The 19871-nt window shown below is 58.0% G+C and overlaps 3 protein-coding genes across 5 annotated transcripts; 1 reads left to right on the forward strand and 2 right to left on the reverse strand.

Moving 5' to 3' along the window:
* Positions 1-1192: 1192 nt before the first annotated feature.
* Positions 1193-12805, reverse strand: ARRDC2 (arrestin domain containing 2). 2 transcript variants are annotated; one of them, XM_068174203.1, is made up of 8 exons: positions 12358-12805; positions 4445-4511; positions 4207-4354; positions 3764-3866; positions 3259-3515; positions 2974-3133; positions 2580-2731; positions 1193-2494 (listed from the first exon to the last, which is right to left on the reverse strand). In XM_068174203.1, the coding sequence occupies exons 1-8, from the start codon at positions 12611-12613 to the stop codon at positions 2441-2443; spliced, it is 1197 nt and encodes a 398-aa protein (XP_068030304.1). In that variant the 5' UTR covers positions 12614-12805; the 3' UTR covers positions 1193-2440. The 2 variants fall into 2 exon arrangements, with proteins under 2 accessions (XP_068030304.1, XP_068030303.1); XM_068174202.1 differs by lacking the exon at positions 12358-12805 and adding an exon at positions 5332-5696.
* Positions 5779-8775, reverse strand: LOC137463111 (uncharacterized). Its single transcript, XM_068174090.1, has 2 exons — positions 8691-8775; positions 5779-8123 (listed from the first exon to the last, which is right to left on the reverse strand). Exons 1-2 carry the CDS (start codon positions 8773-8775, stop codon positions 7051-7053), a joined length of 1158 nt encoding a protein of 385 aa, XP_068030191.1. The 3' UTR covers positions 5779-7050.
* Positions 12806-16629: 3824 nt separating the features above from the next.
* PEX11G (peroxisomal biogenesis factor 11 gamma) lies at positions 16630-19278 on the forward strand. Of its 2 annotated transcripts, none has more exons than XM_068173833.1 (5): positions 16630-16750; positions 17505-17681; positions 17758-17936; positions 18104-18154; positions 18998-19278. In XM_068173833.1, exons 1-5 carry the CDS (start codon positions 16685-16687, stop codon positions 19221-19223), a joined length of 699 nt encoding a protein of 232 aa, XP_068029934.1. In that variant the 5' UTR covers positions 16630-16684; the 3' UTR covers positions 19224-19278. The 2 variants fall into 2 exon arrangements, with proteins under 2 accessions (XP_068029934.1, XP_068029935.1); XM_068173834.1 differs by having other exon boundaries at positions 18104-18151.
* The last annotated feature ends 593 nt before the right edge of the window (positions 19279-19871 follow it).

Consider the following 19871-nt stretch of genomic DNA (forward strand, 5'->3'; position numbering starts at 1 on the left):
CCCCCTGGGGCCCGGGGAATAAACATCCCCTTGTGCAGCTGGGGCAGATGATCCGGGGCTGACCAGCAGCCCCCGGCCAGCCCTGCTGATGGCACAGAAAGGCTCCTTGTGGCAGGCTGGAGCTGGCTGGGATCAGCCCGGTCACAGGACTGCCTTCGGGACCATCTTCACCTGGGGGGTGCAGCGCTGTGCTTCGTGTCCCTTTTGATGTCACCAAAAAACCCCCAAGAGGCCACACCACAGCGGCCACCGCTGCTGCCAGCGGCAGATCCAGACACGATCCCCCCAAACGGGGATGCAAACAAATTCCCTGCGAGGCCGGTTAATCCTCCCCCAGGAAAAATTAATCAGAGCACCAGGGATGCCAAATAAAAACCAGATTTGGATAAAGGTTGCAGGAGCACCAGGTTCTCACAGGCAAACACAGGGACAAGTTCTCTCCTCTGGCCCAGGGCAGGAGCACGTGCTCTGATGCAGCTGCGGGGCTGAGCAGCTCAGCAAACAAAAAAAAAAAAAAAAAAAAAAAAGGGGGGGGAAATCACATTCCAGTGGCAGTATTTTTAAGCAGAACAATCCATGGAAGAGAAAAAAACTAAAGCCCTGATTCAAAGCTTGCCTTGCATGCACCAAGATTTGCCATGCTCAGCGGAGATGTGGAGCACAGAAATGCTGTGAAAAACCAAATGCCAGGCCAAGGAAGCAGGTGAAGGATCCTCCCCACTCTTCCCACATGGCAGCAGCTCCCAGCCAGCACATGGGGCTGATCCCAACCCTCCTTGGGACTGGCTGAGCCAATGCAGGAATGTCCCAGCGCCCAGCTGGACCTGCTGGGTCCCTGCCAGGCTTCCAGGATGGAGGAGAGTGTGTCTGTCCTCCCAGAGCCTGGATATAAACAAGAAGCAAGTGTGGAAAAATACAACAGGTTTGCTCATAGCCCTGCATCCCAGGTAAGGGGAAAAGTGCCAGAACTGCCCAGATGTGGAGCTGGAGGCTCAAAGGACCAAACCTGTGGGGAGCAGTGCTGGCTGAGTGACCCAGTTAATCCCAGTGCAGGACTGGGCACAGGGTGGAGCTGGGTGCCTGCAGGGCAGTGAAGAGAGGGCAGGGAGCACTCCCAAATCCCAACAGCCACAGCATAGCTCCGGACAACGGGAACCAGAAAGAGGAACAGAAGACTATCCAGGCAACAGTCTGGTTTAAAGAATTTATTTCAGACAAAAAATTCCCCACCAAAAAGTCATACAAAAAGAGTAGCGACAAAGAGTGGTCATTACAAAAGTGTTCACAGATAGAAAAGACTCATCTGAGCAACCCCAGCACAGAGCCCAAGGCACGCTGGCACTGGTTGTGCACGGTCAGGGACTGTCTCAGTGAGGGAATGCAAAGGTCCTCAGCCCCCAAACTCTGTTCAGGTCCTCCTGCAGTGAGCAGGGTCAGCCCCTGGCTCCTGACCACAACATCCAGCTCACCCTTCCCACACTGGTTCCCACCCAGTGAGCACAGGTTGCTGCTGTGTCTTCACCCCACCAGGGCCTCTGACACCTCAAGGACTCCCAGCCCTGAAGGATTCATCCTAACTCCACATCTCCCATCAGCATCTGTGGCTGCCACCAGCTTTAGACTGGGCTTCCCTCTCTTTCTTGACCACCAGCCACAGCTCCAACCCCGTGCTGGTACCACAGTTTGAGGGTTGGTTTCAGCCCCATCTTGGAGGAGGCACCAGCACACTGTGCAGGGGTTTGGTGCTGACACTCACGAAGCAGCTTTCCTGTTCTTGGTAAGTGGTACCAAAACACTGCCACCGATCAAAAATTCATCCCCCAAGTCCTTGTATCAGCCCTTGGAGGCCTTTAGAGTTTGGTTAGGTGGCTCAAGCCATTCCTCCCGCAGGTACCCACAGGCTTGTGGCAAAGATTATCAGCAGTGGCTGAGCCCTCTACTTCATCCAGCCAGGAAAGGACCTCTCACTGCCTGGGGGACCTGCAGTCCTGGTGAGCCACAGGCAAAGGGCTGCACCTGCATCGCCCCAGGGCCCAACCCTGAGCACCATCCAAACAAACATTCTCCAGCAATCCTGAGAAACACCTCCAAGCTCCTGTCTTCCACACCAGGAGCTGACAGAAGTTTTCAGAGCGCAGCACTGCAGGCATGGGGAGAGCAATCTCAGCTCGAATTCCCTGTTCTAACCCCAAAATCCTGGGGCAGTTCTGAACCCTGCGTGTCCTGCCTGGCTCCACACCGCCAGCCCCTCGTGTTCTCCTACCCGTGCTGGGGCCACGGCACCGCGCTGGCTCTGGGCCCGTGGGACAGTCACGAGAGGAGTGGCCGAGTGAGCAGGGTCAGGGTCTCACGTCCCCGTTTCCAGACCCCGGTGCTGTGAGGGTGCAAGCTGCCATCCCCAGGGATCGTCACGCTGCCACACGCAGCCGAGGCGCTTCTCTCAGCAGGTCATGCAGCGCGGGCGGATGCTGTCTGACGCGGGGTTTGGATCCACCTGCAGAGCCAAGGCCACAGTCAAAAACCTCAGCAGTGGCACATGCCAGCCTCCAGCAGCCTCCCAGCCCAGAGGGATTAATCACCTCTGAATAGAGCGGAGGTGGTCGGAAGCGGAATTCCTGGATGTAGGCGAAGAAGGGACCCTCCAGGATGTCCCCGAGCTCGCTGCGGCACGGAGGAGCCAGGCTCTGCTCAGCCTCTGGGCTGGACACGACTGCTGAGTACTCAGGAGGGGCTGAAGAGAAAGGAGAACCATCAGAGAACAGCAACCACTCTCCATAAATGGGGGCACGCAGGTAAAAGGGCTTCAAACCCACTATTTCCCAAACCCTCTCAGTTCCCCGAGGAAAGAACCCAGGAGATTCAGCACCACAGCCAAAAAATTAGGTTAAAGAACAGCAAAACTGGCCCAGTTGAGAACTTTGTGTCTCACTCTCCTGACCAGGGCGTTTATCCCAGGGAGGAGGAGATGCTCACCCTCCAGCTGCTCTGGGATGGTGCTGAGCCAGTCCAGGTTGACGCTGTACTGGCTGCTGACACTGGAGGTGCGGCTCCCAAAGGGATGCAGCGGGATGGTCCCGATGACAAGAGGCAGTTCAAGGAGCAGCTTGGACGTCCCAGGAATATCCACACAAACCTGCCGAGACAAGAGAGCAGCAGGGAAGCTCAGCTTGGTGGTGTTTTCTCAGTCGGGAGGGGCAGGTATCTGCCCTGAACTGGGCAGGAGGGGATTCCTGCAGAGCTCCTCGGGAGCTCCCTCACCTTCAGGGAGTATTCCACCTGGATGATGCGGCACTGGAGGATGGATGGCCCCACGGGCGGGATCTTCAGCGCCCGTCCGTGCCACACCTCCCTCTTCCCGGCCGGAATGGGGTCCCCAGTGATGCTGGTCACTACCGACTTCTTCTGCTTCTTGGTGCCCCGGGCGATGAAAGTCTGGGTCTGGATGATGGCTGCCTTGGGCACCACGGCGCGGCTCGTGCAGTTGTCGATCTCAGCAAAGATGGGGATGACCTCACCTGCCAAAACAGACACGCTCACGTTGGAGGAGGGGAGGAAAGGCCAGCCCTGCCTCAGGGAATTGCTGCACAGGCCCACCGAGGGTTGGCCACGCTGTCTGACAGGGCAGGCACGTGGGTTCATCCAGGAGGAACATCCCCAGGATGCTGCCCACACTAAAGCTCTCTGATTTCCTGCCAGCTCACAGTGACCCAAAGCCCCTGCTCTGGGCTCACTGAGGTTCAAGGGCCCCAGCACCTGGTCTCACCTGGGGTGTAGCCTTTTCGGTCAATCTTGGCAGTCACAGACACTTGGCCACGGTTGCAGTACCAGGCACGAGCAAGTTTCTCCTTAGCACCTGCCTGGGGAGCCTGGAGAAGGGGAAATATTTAGGCTATTTAGTAACTAAGGATGAAACTCATAGCAATCACCTCCCTGGCACCAAGAACCTGCCGGGGAGCATCAGCAACTTCTCAGGTATCTGATGCAAGAAGCTGTTGCAATGCATTAAAGTTTCCAAAAACAAAGAGGCACAGCTGACCTCTGCCCAGCCCAGGTAATGCTGGAGGGCACAAGTTACAGGGGGGAAAATATTCCCTCTGGAAACCAGGCCTGCATTGCAATGCTGAAGGGGAGGCAGTCACCTTCCCCATGGGCTTCCTGGGGAAGTTTTGGATGCCAGAGCCCCGGGGTGGAGCAGGGGGAGCTCACCAGCAGTGCAGGGGTGTTTATGTCGATGGGTTCAATCACAGTGAACTCCTTCTTTGCTTTCTTCACTGTTGACCAGGGTCTGTGCAGCTTGGCCTTCACCCAGTAGCGCACACTGCCGTGCTTCCCCTCAAAGGAGGTGGCCAGGGTCCTGGGCACGAGCAACAAACAATATTAGAAGGGTTTTGCTCATAAAACCTCATTTTCAAGATGTCCTCTCCCCCCTAAAATACCAACTTACTCAGGGAGCTGGAAGGTGAAGGGGAACTCGTGCCGTCCCGCCTGCAGGACAGTGGCCTCACCGTTGTCTGTGGGCAAAACAAATTGAGGAGGATTAGCTCCAGAACTTCCTCCCCAGACAGGTGACAGAGGTGTGCAGCACCCGGCAAGGAGCAGCACGAGGGCACAGCAGAGTTTCTGCCAGGGCTGAGCTCCAGCTGCTGTGACACAAGAGCTGGGCACTGTCTGCATTCCATGCGTCTGCAGACAGGCACGGCCCTGGGGCACCTCCTCAAGAGAGCTGGGCAGCTTCCCCAGGTGAGCTCTGCTTCATCCTGCAGCCACCTCGCCCCACAGCTTTGGAGTGAGAGCCCAAGATGCCCAGCTGGAGCGAGAGTGACCAGCTCAGGAGCTTGCACCCCAGGGCTGAAGGGCTCATTTAGGCCAACCCCTGCCATCCAAACAAGCTCCTGAACCTCCACGCTTTCCCAACGCTGCCTGCCTGCCATGAACAGCTCAGAGAAAAGGAGCGGTCTTCTCGCAGCCGAGGAGCCCTGCCCAGCAGGGGTGCACCCAGAATGTGAAGTGTCTGCAGGGACCCCCACAGCTCATTCCCGAGCGCTCAGACCCCAAGGCACCCCAGGCACCCAAATTTCAGCTTGTTGGCGTGTCATGCACTCAGAGCCAAGCTGTCCCCTGCACCCAGATCCTGCAATTTTGGGGTGCCATGCACCCAGCACCGGCGGTTACCCCGGGCACCCCGATTTCAGCCGGCTGGGGTGTTGGGAGCACCCAACAGTCCAGGCTGCCCCACACCCGCGTTGTTTCAGCCCCTGGGGTGCCCGGTGCCCCCACCCGAGCGGGGGGCGCCGCACCCCGGGGCTGCCCCGGGGGCAGGGGATGCCGTACCTGGCGGTGCCATCAGCGTGTCGCGGTGGCTCAGAAACTCCACCTGGTCGCTGTAGCTCTGCGTGTAGGCGGTGCTGGAGCCGGCGCTGCGGGACTCGGTCCAGTGGACGCGGGCAGCGCCCACCGCCCGCAGCCGCAGCGCCCCGAGCCGCGCGGCCGCCGCCAGCTCCAGCACCACGCGGCCCGACACCGCCTGCCCGGGGCTGAAGGCGGCCGGGCCGTCCCGCTCCGCGCCCTCCAGCACGATCGAGAAGCGTTTGAGGCGATCGAAAATCATGGCGCTGCTCAGCCCCGACCGGCTCGATGCGGCTCAACCCGGCTCGGCTTGGCTGAGCCCGGCTTTAAGCGCCCGGCGCGGCCGGGGGCGGCCCCGGCGGGGTGGGACGGGCCGGGCCGGGCCGGCCCCGCCGGGCTCTGCAAAACAAGGCAGGGAGCATGTGCGGATCGGCCCGGCCCCTCCGCACGGAGCGCGGCTGACGACAGCTGCCAGGCGGGGTTGGACCGTGCCGTGCCGTGTCCGGTCCCAGCCGGGCTCCCCAACTTATCCCGGTGCCGCAGCGAGACATCGCCGCGGCGTCGCGGGCTGGGCAGGGGCTCAGCACTGCCAGTGCTCGGGGGGAGACTCCCTGTCTGCTGCCGGGCCGTTCAGTGCCCGCCCGAGACCCCCTGCAGCTCCCATTCTTGGCGCCCAAGCCCTTCTCTAGCTTCAGTACTTGCCCCACAAATTTTCCTTCCAGCTCCATCCTAGCCCCCCGAAATTTCCCCTCCAACTCCATCCTTGCCCCCCCAAATTCCCTTCCAGCTCTTATTCTTGACCATCAAAATCCCCTTCCAGCTCCCATCCTTACCTCTCAAAATTCTTTCCAGCTCCGAACCTTGGCCCTCAAAATCCCCATCCTTGCCCCTCAAAATCCCCATCCTTGCCCCTCAAAATCCCCCTGCAGCTCCAGTCCTGACATCCCAGCCCATCTTCGCCCAGAATCCCCATTCCCAGGGTCACAGCCGTGGACTGTGGCCAAGGGGGATTCCTCACTGAAGCCTCTTTCCTTCCAGTGCCCCCAGGCCAGAGCCGAGGGCCACACCACACATTGACCCACTTCCTTCCCTCCCCAAGAGCCATTCCCAGGGCTCGGAACCGGCCACAGCTGGATCTGGGCTCCTGACACACCGTCTGGGACATCACGCAGTTCTAAGAAATCAAGAACTGGCTGAGGTTCAGCTTGTGCAACGACAGGGTGAGCAATCCTCTTCCCTGCGCTCGTTAACCAGGCGAGCGCCAGTTTTCCACCAGATCCTGCTGGGATTGGTGTCCCAAACCCAGGGACAAATCCCACCTGCATGGGCAGGAGCAGCCCAGGGACTCGCTCCATCGGCGGCATGCTGGTTGCTCAGCCGGGGTGGAAGTGTGAAAACTGGGAACTGGTGATTGCCAGGGTGTACATCACCATCAGCAGCGCCCCGAGATGTTGTAAGAGGGACGAGAAAGGAATCTGTGCCCCCAAAAGGGTTAATGCAGTTTTAGGAACTTCCACTTTGGTGCTGGCTGTCATGTTTGTGGAGCACCAGAGCCCTGCACCCCCGGCACGGGCGGGGGATAAGACCGAACAGGCATTAAAAACGTTACTCAGCATTTGGCTGCCTAAGTTTTGGGGATTTTTGAGTTGCTCCCAGCCATGCCGGGCAGGACCTGCTGTGCTGAACTCGGTTGATCACAGCCACTTAAAAAATGAGCTGGGCTGAAGCCTGGCACGGCTTTAGCTGTTTCCAAGGCCGGACTGGAATTGTCTGTCTCCCTCCCCAGGGGAAGGGGACTGTGGTTTCTTTTATGTGCACAGCCATTTGCTGCCACGGGCAAACATGAATCATAGCAAAAGCTGCAGAGGGAGAGGGAAAGGAGGAAGGAAGGCACGTCACAGCACGTGTTAACTGGTGACACCAGCTCTGGGAAAGCGCCTGGTGTCCCTGCAGTGACCTGAGAGCTGGGGAGGCTCTTGAGGGGGCTGGAGCCTTGGCTGGGCCCCTCTCTTTGCTTGGCATCCTGCTGCTCCTCCTCCCGGCACACACCCCGGGGCCGTGACTCAGCCCTCGCCCACGGGATGTGGATCCCTGCAAACCAAACCGGACCGAACCGCACCAAACCGCACCAAACCACACCGAACCAAACCAGACCGAACCAAACCGAACTGAACCACACCAAACCACACCAAACCACACCACACCAAACCAAACCGAACTGAACCACACAAACCGAACCAAACCAAACCAAACTGAACCAAACCGGACCAAACCGAACCAAACCACACCAAACCACACCAAACCAAACCGAACTGAACCAAACCAAACCACACCAAACCAAACCGAACCGAACCAAACCAAACCAAACCACACCAAACCAAACCGGACCGAACCAAACCACACCAAACCAAACTGAACCGAACCAAACCAAACCAAACCGAACCAAACCAAACCACACCAAACCACACCAAACCAAACCGAACCAAACCAAACCAAACCAAACCAAACTGAACCAAACCGAACTGAACCAAACCGAACTGAACCAAACCACACCAAACCAAACCAAACCAAACCGAACCAAACCGAACCGCACCAAACCAAACCGAACCGAACACACCAAACCAAACCACACCAAACCAAACCAAACCAAACCAAACCAAACCAAACCAAACCAAACCGAACTGAACCAAACGAAACCAAACCAAACCAAACCAAACTGAACCAAACTGAACTGAACCACACCAAACCGAACCAAACCGAACTACACCAAACCAAACCTCACCAAACCAAACCACACCGAACCAAACCACACTGAACCAAACCAAACCGAACCAAACCAAACTGAACGGAACCAAACCAAACCAAACCAAACCGAACCACACCAAACCAAACCTCACCAAACCAAACCTCACCAAACCAAACCACACCAAACCAAACCAAACCAAACCGAACCAAACCGAAACGAACCGAACCACACCAAACCGAACCAAACCACACCAAACCTCCCTCCCGAGGCAGTGCACGCGATGCCCTCGGCTGTCCCTCGCTGCAGCCACGTGGGGAGGGAGGACAGCCCCTCTCTGACCCCTCTGGGACCCCCCGGCCCAGAGAGGGTCTCTCCTCTCTCCTGCGATCCCCAGGTGTAGGGGCTGTGCGAGCACAGCCAAGGGCTTTCCTTTCAGGAACGGCCCTGGGTGCCCAGGGCAAGCCCAGCCAGGCCGGGCACAGCACTCAGGGCACCATCTCCAACTCTTCAGCCCCATCTAGAGTCTGGCCAGGCTGGAGCCGCTCCCAGCAGGAGCTGACACCCTGCCCGGCTCATGGGGGGCTGCGCTTTCCCTGACCCGCTGCTTGGACCTGGTGGCTTCTCCCCAGCGAGCCCGGAGTCACACGAGGAACGCCAGGGAGAAGGGAATGCAGCAGGTACATGGGTATGGCAGCAGCCCAGAGTGGGGGTGACACGGGACAACGCAGAGCCTGGCACAAGCACGTGCTCCCAGGCTGAGAACCAGCCCCATCCCTGCCAGATTTGGGACTGCTGTGCATGGACAAGGATTAAGGTGCTGATTGAGGGCCACCCCGCAAAGGAAGGAGAGCCCTGATGGCACAACTCTCCTGGATGTCTCCATGAAAATAAAATGGATTCTGGATGTTTGCCTCTCACCAGGGCAGGAGCTACACCTTTGGGAAGTGCTGCAGGGTCCTCGGAGAGACAAGTTCACTGCACAACAATTATTTATGTTTCCTATCCTCCCATCAGCTCACGCAGAAGAGTCCAGGGCTCTCCTTGCTGCCTTTGCCCATCAACCCCATGTCTTTTCCTCTGCTCCTGCTCCCTCTCTCAGATGATTACACAACACACGTTCAAAGGCCCTGCCTGAACATCCTTCTTGCATGCTTTTTTCTTGTCTCTTAGCACAGCACCCCAGTGCCAGCACTCACCACCCTGCCAGGAAACTGCAGATAAACTCAGCTGAGGGGAGAGCAGAAGGGAGGGCGCTTATCTGAGCCCAGCTTCCCTCCTCTGCACTGCCTTGTTACCATGACAAAACCTGCATTTTTTAAACACCACGCAGACACAGCTGATCTCGTGGAGAAGCAACAAGAAAGGAGCAGTCACAGGGACTGACTGTCGGATGGTGGCACGTTTCTCACCAGCTGACATCAGGAAGGCCCTCACGCTGCTGTTGGGGACAGAACAGGGGACAGCAGGATCCAAAGGAAGTTATTTTGGCTGCAGGACAGCCCCTCTCTGCTGTTCATTCCCATAAAACATCCCGATGATCACACGTGTCCCTCTCACAAGGCAGAAAAGGAATCTGTGTATGCACAGAGACAATAAAATCCAAGTTCTGGTGAGGCTCTCTGCCCCCCAGGCAGTCCCTGTGCAGTCAGGCTCTGCTCTCTGCTCAGCACTCCCTGTGCAGCCAGGAACCATCAGCTCCGAGGTGTGCAGGGTGCCTGTGAGGCCGAGCAGCTCCCGCAATTCCTGCAGCCCTTGGCCAAGTGCCCTTCCCCAGATGGCTCCAGGGGCTCCTGGAGCACACAATCCCAGCAGCAGAATCCAAACGTGCTGGCAGCAGCTTGTGGCTTCCCTACAGACATTCCCTGCAGGGATAACGGGGGATAAAACTCACCCTGTCACCTCAGAGCTAACGGGACATGGACCAAGTACTGCATGACCAAGTGCTCAGGACTTTCACTTCAGGGCAAGGGCTTAATTGTAATTTGGACACTTTGTGGAGGTGCAGCTGCCAAGGGGACATCCTTAGGCACAGCATGGAAGAGCTGCTGCCAAAAGACAGAAACTCCAGAGCAGTGCAGGTGTTTGGAGCAGATGGCAGGGCACAGTTGTCCAGAAATAGAGAAAATTACCTTCCCAGTGCAGTCCAGAGACAGGAACACCTCCAGGAAGCCAACTCAGGTCCTCTTTCCATCCCTCCAGTTTATTCCTGCAACATCTACGTTTGCCAGACTGGGCTGGCACCACTCTCTTTGTTGCAGTTTGGCCACTGACACATTGAAATACCCTCAGCATAAGTCCTACAGCCATCTCCAGGGCAGGGCAACCAGGCCATGAGAAACAGGGAAAGGGGGAGGAAAAGCAACGGAGGAATGGCTGTGACACTGTTATTGGAGGGGAGGATAAAAGACATGCACGTTCCTTAAGAAAAGCCAGAGTTAATGAGTGGATGGACAGTTGAGACATCCCATATCCCTCAGCTCTGGATCATTTCATCCCAAGCACACAAAGAACGGCTTGTGGCATGCAAGTGGCTTGTCCTCTTGCAGCAGATCTAAGCAACGTGCCAGCTGGGCACGCAGTCCCAGCATCAGGGACCTGAAAACAAACATTGGCTGAAGCACTAAGTGCTCTTTCCACACTTGTAAGCAGACACTCATGTTTGCTCTTCCCTGTGCAAACACAACAAAAGCCACAAATCCCTGGTGCTCCCAAGTCCTGGGTTCACCAGCAGCCTCCTGGAAACCAGCAGCAGAGAGAGAATCCCTCAGCCAAGGTGAGAAGAGGGGCAAGCAGCCCTGCATGGGTGGGCAACACCCACAGGGCAGAGGTTCCTCTGAGGGGACACCTGCAGCCTGAGGGGTCCCAACCCCACAGCCTGGCACACAGACCCATCCAAGGGGATCCCAACCCCACAACCTGGCACACAGACCCATCCAAGAGGGTCCCAACCCCATGGAATGGCACGCAGACCCATCCAAGAGGCTCCCAATCCCACAGCCTGGCACATAGACCCACCCAAGGGGATCCCAATCCCATGCCCTGGTGCACAGACCCCTCCAAGGGGGTCCCAACCCCACAGCCTGGCACACAGACCCATTCAAAAGGACCCACCCAAGGGGGTTCCAATCCCATGGAATGGCACACAGACCCACCCAAGAGGGTTCCAATCCCATGGAATGGCACACAGACCCACCCAAGGGGGTTCCAATCCCATGGAATGGCACACAGACCCATCCAAGAGGGTCCCAACCCCATGCCCTGGCACACAGACCCATCCAAGAGGGTCCCAACCCCATGCCCTGGCACACAGAACCACCCAAGGGGATCCCCACCCCACAGCCTGGCACACAGACCCATCCAAGAGGGTCCCAATCCCATGGAATGGCACACAGACCCATCCAAGAGGGTCCCAATCCCATGGAATGGCACACAGACCCATCCAAGAGGGTCCCAATCCCATGGAATGGCACACAGACCCATCCAAGAGGGTTCCAACCCCATGGAATGGCACACAGACCCACCCAAGGGGATCCCAATCCCATGCCCTGGCACACAGACCCATCCAAGGGGGTCCCAATCCCATGGAATGGCACACAGACCCACCCAAGGGGATCCCAATCCCATGCCCTGGCACACAGACCCATCCAAGGGGGTCCCAATTCCATGGAATGGCACACAGACCCATCCAAGAGGGTCCCAATCCCACAGCCTGGCACACAGACCCACCCAAGGGGATCCCAATCCCATGCCCTGGCGCACAGACCCCTCCAAGGGGGTCCCAACCCCACAGCCTGGCACACAGACACATTCAAAAGGACCCACCCAAGGGGGTTCCAATCCCATGGAATAGCACACAGACCCACCCAAGGGGGTTCCAATCCCATGGAATGGCACACAGACCCACCCAAGAGGGTCCCAACCCCATGGAATGGCACACAGACCCACCCAAGGGGGTTCCAATCCCATGGAATGGCACACAGACCCACCCAAGGGGATCCCAATCCCATGCCCTGGCACACAGACCCAACCCAGAGGGTTCCAACACCCACAGCCTGGCACACAGACCCATTCAAAAGGACCCACCCAAGGGGATCCCAATCCCATGGAATGGCACACAGACCCATCCAAGAGGGTCCCAATCCCATGGAATGGCACACAGACCCATCCAAGAGGGTCCCAACCCCATGCCCTGGCACACAGACCCACCCAAGGGGATCCCCACCCCACAGCCTGGAGCAGGCACCCACCCTGTGCCACGGCCTTACCGGAGATGAGCTGCCGGCGGCGGTGCAGGAAGGTCTGGCAGGCAGTGTAGTCGCGGTAGACGATGTTGAGGCCGATGCTGTGGCTCTCCAGCCAGTGCACGGTGGCCAGGCCCCGGGCACACACCTCCAGCGCCCGCACCCGCAGCGCCCCGCGCAGCTCCAGCCGCACCTGCCCGTGCAGCAGCTCCCCACCGCCATGGGCCGGGCCGTCCTGCAGCCTCACCTCCAGCCTGCGCACCCGCCCCGGCGGCTGCATGGCCGCTCACCGCCCTGACCCCGCGGCTCCAGGAGGCCGCTGCCTGCCTGGAGCTTTCCAGGCGAAGGAGGAAGAGCAAAGGCTACACCAAAATTCCTGAATTTATCACAGTTCCTGGCTGGCCCCACCCTGCAGGCCTTCCCGGGGGCTGGACTGAGCCCCTGTTTTGCAGCGATGCTTCAGCGTTGGCCTGATGTGCGTGAGGCTACGATGTCCCGCGGTGACGAGGGACGTGTTTTTTAAACTGAGAAAAAAATGTGCCTTCATCTTATCTCTGAGTCACAGACACTGGCGACGTGACACCGGGACGTGCCGGTGGCTGTGCTGGCAGGGAGGGGTGTCGCACACCGCCAACCGTGCTGGCAGATCTCACACAGCAGGCAATCAAAGAAAGGCTGTTCGGCCTTCCTGGTTCAGGCATTCCTGGGGCACTGCTGGAATGGGAGAGGAGCTCAGAAAGCAGAGGCCCTCACTCCAAAAACCAGCTTTGCTTTCCGTGGCTGAGGTTGCACTAAAATCCACGTGGAAAAGAATGTGGATAATCACAGGGACTCCCAGCAACAGCTCTCCCAGCCAGCTGGTGCCTCCAAGGGTGATTCCAGCTCTTATCCCCGTGGCTGTTCCTGCAGCAGCACAGGTGGCAATGCCACCTCAGGGTCACATCAAAGTAATGGGGCAGACCTGGAGCAGATGCAAGTCGCTGTTACTCCACCAAATGTTGCAACTGAGGTGTTTGACTGGAGGTGTTTAACAGCGTGCTGGCATGAGCGACTGATGGGAGTGCCTGCGTGCACTTGGAAGATGTGAGTGCACGGCTTCTTTGAAGCACGTGTGGAGGAGAGATTGTCTCATTCCTGAAAAATAAAGAGTCAAATCCATAAAGGAAAGCACGAGGCTCGTGGGCCCAGGCACTGCTCACACACAGACTGAAGCAGTTGTGAAATTTCACTAGCCCTGTGCTCAAAGGGTCCCCAGGAATCAAAGCCGCGTGCATGAAAAGCTCCTGAAGTGGCAGCTGTGCCACCCTGCTCGCCCAACCCCCAAGGGAAGGGGCTGAGCAGCCCCCCACCCCGATCCCTCTGGAACACACCTAGATCCCAAACAGAGTTAGTGCAAGCTCAGCAGTCAGGAAGCCCATGTGAGTGACCAACTCAACAAAAACACAGGGCTCACCTCTAGGAAAACAGCCTGCTCATCACAAGCTGGGCAGAGCTGCCTCGCTGTCCTACTGTTCACCGACCTTTGGTTGCAGGCCTTGACACCAAAATCCAAAGAGATAATAGGAATATCCCAGATAAACAGAATATCCCATCCCCCAGCCAGCCCTGCTGGTGCCTCTCGCTGTGTTTGATCTCCTGCCCTTCCTCTGTGCCTCCACCTTCCCCACCTGCCCATTCCACCCTGGGGCCAGCCCAGAGGCTCTCCGTGGGTCCTGCCATGCTGAGGGATGTGTCACCCACGCCTTTGGGCTAATCTCCTAGTGTTTATTCTTGCTGCCACAACACCTCCTTGTGTCCTCATTCAGTCTGAGAAATAGATGTTCCCTGTGACAACACACAGCCAAGAGCAGAGCGCAGGGACGGCTCTGAGATCCCACGCCGCGTAGGCAGCTCAGAGTGCGTCAGCGGTCGCTGGAGGAGGGAGGACATCACCTTCCTCAGGGGACAGGGCCCTTCCAGGGTCCCCATGGGGACACAGCTCACTTGGGAGTTTGCCTTTTGGATTTCAGTGGGCTTCTGGGCTTGGGTGTGAACTTGTCTCTGTGCTCGGCCCCGCAGAGGTTCTGTGCCCTCCTGGGCAGCCCCCGGGATGAGCGTTTCATGTGAGGAGACAAAACAGCTTTCAGCTCACTGGGATGGGGCTGAGAAAGGGGCAGGTGGCACCACTGAACCTGGCAGCCCCAAGATCTGAGTGTTGTCACCTAAAGGGTCACCCCACCCGGGCAGCTGCAGCATCCTCTGTCTCCGGTACCTGGCAGATGCTCAGCTTTCTCTGCGGGTGGTGCAGAGGTGTTTACCCTGGCTGGACACCTCTAGCCATGACAATTTTCCTCCTCTGACCCTCTGTGGGGGACTTCAGTCACCTTCTACCTCCCTCCAGCACTCCCTGGCTTAGGGATTTGGTTGCCTGTCCTCCCTCTCGCTTCAAAATATTTCTCATCTACGACTCTGCTCCCACCTGAGGCTGGAGCAGACAGGGGTTGGTGCTCACTGGTCCATCCAAGTAGCTCAGGAGCACACTCCAAGGGGAGTGCTGGGTATAAACCCACTTCCCCTGTGGTTAATCCAAGCCTATTAAGGCTGGGCCTGCTGTGGCACGTCTTTGGGGAGTCCCTCTGCTGCCTGTGTGGCACCAGCGTGGCTGGCGTGGTTCTGACAGAACTTTCATCTGCTGACAGATGGAATCAAAGTAAAAATTAAATTCGAGGTAGTAAATGAGGAGGCAGCACCAGGAAAGCTCTGCAGTCACAGATACCTGTGTGCATTTCCCCTGATGACAGGAAAAGGCCAGCTCTGCCGTCAGCACTTTGCTCAAAACCTTCGCCCAAACAGAAAACAGCTCTCAGGGTGAGGAGGCAAATGAGGAAATTCACATGGCAGTTATGGGAATATCAGTCCATATGGTAGTTATGGAGCTGCTCCAGAAGTTTAGGGCCAAGGAAAAGACCAATTCAGCTATGATCTGTTCCACATTTAGCAAATCAAATGGCTTAAACAGATCCATGGCATGAAGGGACCTCTCTCTGAACCGCTGGAGAAACAGGAGGCAACGTCAGAGGAGGATTTTCTTAATGCCTTCCATGACCAGCTCTAACCACATCCCTTCCTGAGGTTGCATAAGCACAGCTTTTGATCAAAATCCTTTCCTTCCTCCCAAAAATAAATGCAAAACAACTTTTAAAAACAAATGTAGCGATGAAGAAAGACCAAGACACTGCTTCATGTCCCAGAAATCATTCATTTTATTCATTTGACGTAATGAAGCAGCAAAGGGATTGGCAGCAGATTGCAGTGAGGTGAGTCACGAGACGGTGGAACAAGGATGTGGTGCACCAGGTGGGATAACTGCAGCATCTGGGGATACAGCAAGTGTAGAACAACCAGAATCACTGAAATTCCCACGTGGCAAGGGACCCACAAGGATCTCAAGTCCAGCAGCAAAAGCTTGGCTGGGAGTGGCTCTGCTGAGTGCTGTGAACCCGTTTCATGAAATCAGATTGATTTACTCAAAGGAAGATTTATTCAAAAGGTTCTTCCCCCCGAGGGTGCTGGCCCTGCCCAGGCTCCCCAGGGAATGGTCCCGGCCCCAAGGCTGCCAGAGCTGCAGGAGCGTTTGGACAGCGCTGCCAGGGATGCTCAGGGTGGGGGTGTTGGGGTGGCTGGGCAGGGCCAGGGGCTGGATTTGATCCCTGGGGATCCCTCCCAGCTCAGGATATCCTGGGATTCTATGATGAAAGCAAAATATCCAAGGAGTTCTTAGAGCTTTAACTAGCAGCAGTGTGAGTGTGACTCTGTGCCCAGCCACGGGAGCCCAGAGGGAGCAGGTGGGATCCACGTGCTGAGTATGGAAAGGGTGGGGGCATGGAGACAGCCCCATCTCTGTCTCCACACAGAATGTTCCCCTCCCAGGTCTCTTCAGGTGGCACAGGGCAAGATCTCCCTGTCTCCAGGTGACAATGGGGGATGTGGAGAGCTGTGTGGACCCTCGGGGCACAACGGGGACCGCTGTCCGCAAGGGCCTCTTAAAGCTGGGTTTCCCAGATTTCTTTGGATCAACCCCGGCCCGGCCCAACACCACCACGGCGGCGGGGCCGGCCTGGAACCCCCAGAACGGGGAAACCGGGGGTGAGAAAAGGGCTGATGGAGGATTCGCTGGAGGGGTGCGGAGGCCGTGAGGAGCACGGACAGCGGGACCCAGCCCCGGGCGGGACCCGGCCCCGGGCGGGACCCAGCCCCGGGCAGGGCCCGGCTGGGCCGGGGGGCAGCCAGGCCGCGTTGCCATGGCGATGGGTCCGCCTCCTTCCCGGCGTGCCCCGCGCCCGCACGTGACCTCTCACCCGGAAGTGTTGCCATGGCGGCGGGCGCGCTCTGGGGGCTCGTGGCCGCGCTGGAGACGCACCGGGGCCGCGACCGGGCGGTGAGCGAGGGGTCTGAGCCCGCCGGTACCGGGCAGGGAGTGGGGAGTGAGGAGTGAGGGGTCTGAGCCCGCCGGTACCGGGCAGGGAGTGGGGAGTGAGGGGTCTGAGCCTGCCGGTACCGGGCAGGGAGTGGGGAGTGAGGGGTCTGAGCCCGCCGGTACCGGGCAGGGAGTGGGGAGTGAGGGGTCTGAGCCCGCCGGTACCGGACAGGGAGTGGGGAGTGAGGAGTGAGGGGTCTGAGCCCGCCGGTACCGGGCAGGGAGTGGGGAGTGAGGGGTCTGAGCCCGCCGGTACCGGGCAGGGAGTGGGGAGTGAGGGGTCTGAGCCCGTCGGTACCGGGCAGGGAGTGGGGAGCGAGGGGTCTGAGCCCGCCGGTACCGGGCAGGGAGTGGGGAGTGAGGGGTCTGAGCCCGCCGGTACCGGGAACGACGGGACCCGACTCTGCTGTAGCGCCCCACCCTTAAGGGGAAGGAAGCACCTAAGGCATTCCTCAGTGCTCGGTGGTGGAAAGGAACGCCGAAAGGCAGAGGGTGCACAAATAATCCAAGTTTTACCGGTAAATGACGGGATGGAAGCGGGAATGGGAGTCCCGGAGCACAGCGCAATGGGGGTTGGCTAAAGGGAAGAGAAGCTGGAGAGGGAGAGGCGAACTGAAGAAAGGAGATGAGAAGGAAGGAGGGAGAACACCAGCCCCGGTTCCTCCCGGGCCGTGCGGCCGGTGGTTCCGGGCGCTGAGCGGGCCGTGCCCCGCAGGTCCGGGCGCTGTCCTACGGCTGCCAGCTGGCGGGGGCAGCGCTGCCCGGCCCCGCGGGGCTGCCCGGGGGGCTCCTGGCCGCCTCTGCCCAGCTCAGCTCCTGCCGCACCGCCCTGCGCCTCTTCGACGACCTGGCCATGCTCCGGCACAGCTGCAGCTACGGGCTGGGCCCCGAGGTGAGCGCGGCTCCGGGGGTCCCGGGCAGCGCCCCCGGCCCCGCCGCGGCCGTGCCCCATGTGCCGCTCCCCGCAGGGCGAGGACGCGCTGGTGCGGGGGCTCTCGGTGCTCTGCAACGTGGCCAACCAGCTCTACTACCCCTGCGAGCACCTGGCGTGGGCGGCGGATGTCGGCATCGTGCGCGCCGGCTCCCAGCAGTGGTGGACGCGGAGCACGGCGCTGTGGGGCTGTGCCCTGCTCCTGGGCATCCTGCGGTACGGCCGGCATGGGCACGGCAGCGGGGGTGATGCTGCCCCGGCACCGGGGTTCAGCAAAGCTGTGGGAGGTGCTCTTCCTCGCTGGAGCTGCTAGTGCAAGAGGGAAAAATAAAAACAACTCCTCCTGTTTGGTGCTGTAGGAGAAATAACTGTGTTCTTTTCAGATCCCTGAGAATCTTGTGCCAGTTAAGAAGAAAACTGAGCCAGCACAAGTGGTATGGTTTTCCTCTGTGGCTGTAGGGCTGATCAGGCAATCCCAGAGTGGTTTGGGTTGGGAGGGACCCCAAAGCCCATCCAGTGCCAGCCCTGCCATGGCAGGGACACCTTCCACCATCCCAGGTCGCTCCAAGCCCTGTCCAGCCTGGCCTTGGGCACTGCCAGGGATCCAGGGGCAGCCCCAGCTGCTCTGGGCACCCTGTGCCAGGGCCTGCCCACCCTCCCAGGGAACAATTCCTGCCCAATATCCCATCCAGCCCTGCCCTCTGGCAGTGGGAGCCATTCCCTGTGTCCTGTCCCTCCAGGCCTTGTCCCCAGTCTCTCCATCCTTCCTGTAACCCACCCACACCTGTCAGTTCTCATCTGTAGCCATCACAGTTATGAGGATGTGCTGGACTAATGTGGGAAATGGATTTGTAGAGAATTCTCAAAGCCTGACAGAAGCCTCACACAGTGTGCACCTGTATGCAAACCTTGAGATAGGAAATGCTGACTGAGAAATGCCATGGAACAGGACAGACATTGTTGAGAGAGAAATGGAAATAGACACAAGTTTCAAAGGGTGGCCTTGCAAACAAGACTGGATACTTTGGAGAAACAGAACTATAAAAATGTGTTGTAGTAGCTGATAGGCCAAGAAATGCTCATAGTGTATTGTAATTAGGAAATAGTCATCTTCTGATTGTGATGGTGTGAATTGTAGCACCTGTATTATCTCACCCTTCACATGAGACTGAAAATGGAATAAAAGTTTTTAAAACACCTCTCAGTTGCCCCATCTCTGGGTCAGAAAAGGGCTTATTCTGACAGACTGTCACTAACATCACCTTTTCTTCCAGCAGCACTTCTTCACCTCAGAGGCAGCAGAAGCTGAGAGCCCAGGTGAAGGCTGAAGTTCTGAGCATCCTCATGGACACAGCAGATCTCTCCAACGCCATCCACTGGCTGCCTCCAGGATTCCTCTGGGCTGGAAGGTTCCCTCCATGGTTAGTAGGACTCCTGGGGACCATCTCCTCCCTGATTGGAATCTACCAGGCATCAAGAGGAACAAATTCCGAAGCTGCTTAAGCCAGAACTGAGCTTGACAAGCCCAGTTTTCACATGGTAAAAGTGCCTTTAGTGAGGCAGGCCGTATTTTAACTTTCCTGGGTGATGATTGTCCTTCCAGATATCCCATAATCAGGGCTGGAATCCAGATGCCTGTTGCAGAGGGGATTGTTTGCAGCTGATAATTTTTATCACTCTTCATCAGAGAAATAATTCGGGTGAATCCTCTGAAAATCAAGAATCTCCTACAATGGGTAAAAGTGAGGGGGAAAGAGTTGCTTCCATCTGTCCCAAAAGATAAATGCAACCTCCCAGTGTTTTCTGCCACTTAAAGGAGCACAGTGGCCAGGTTCTGTCACAGAGAACTGGTTCGGGATGAATCCTGTGAGCTCACACTCTGGGCTTGCTGCTGCACCTGAGCCAGGATGGGACCCCCATCCTGGCAGTTCTCCAGGTGTTTTGGGGTTTGGGCTCAGACAGGAGCCAGCAGGGGTGTTGTGTGTGACCCTCGTGTTTCCTTAGAGGTGGGAGGGGCAGGAAATTGCTGCTGGAAGCAGCGTGGACCTTCCTAGCCTGCCTTGCCCGTTTAAGGAGAAATGTTGGAAGTCGAGACTTCCCCCAGGGCTGAGGCTCCAGCTGTGCCTTTGTGGAATGCCACCGGGTGGAGCT

The sequence above is a fragment of the Anomalospiza imberbis genome, chromosome 27 (assembly GCF_031753505.1).
Source record: "Anomalospiza imberbis isolate Cuckoo-Finch-1a 21T00152 chromosome 27, ASM3175350v1, whole genome shotgun sequence".
NCBI lineage: Eukaryota > Metazoa > Chordata > Aves > Passeriformes > Viduidae > Anomalospiza > Anomalospiza imberbis.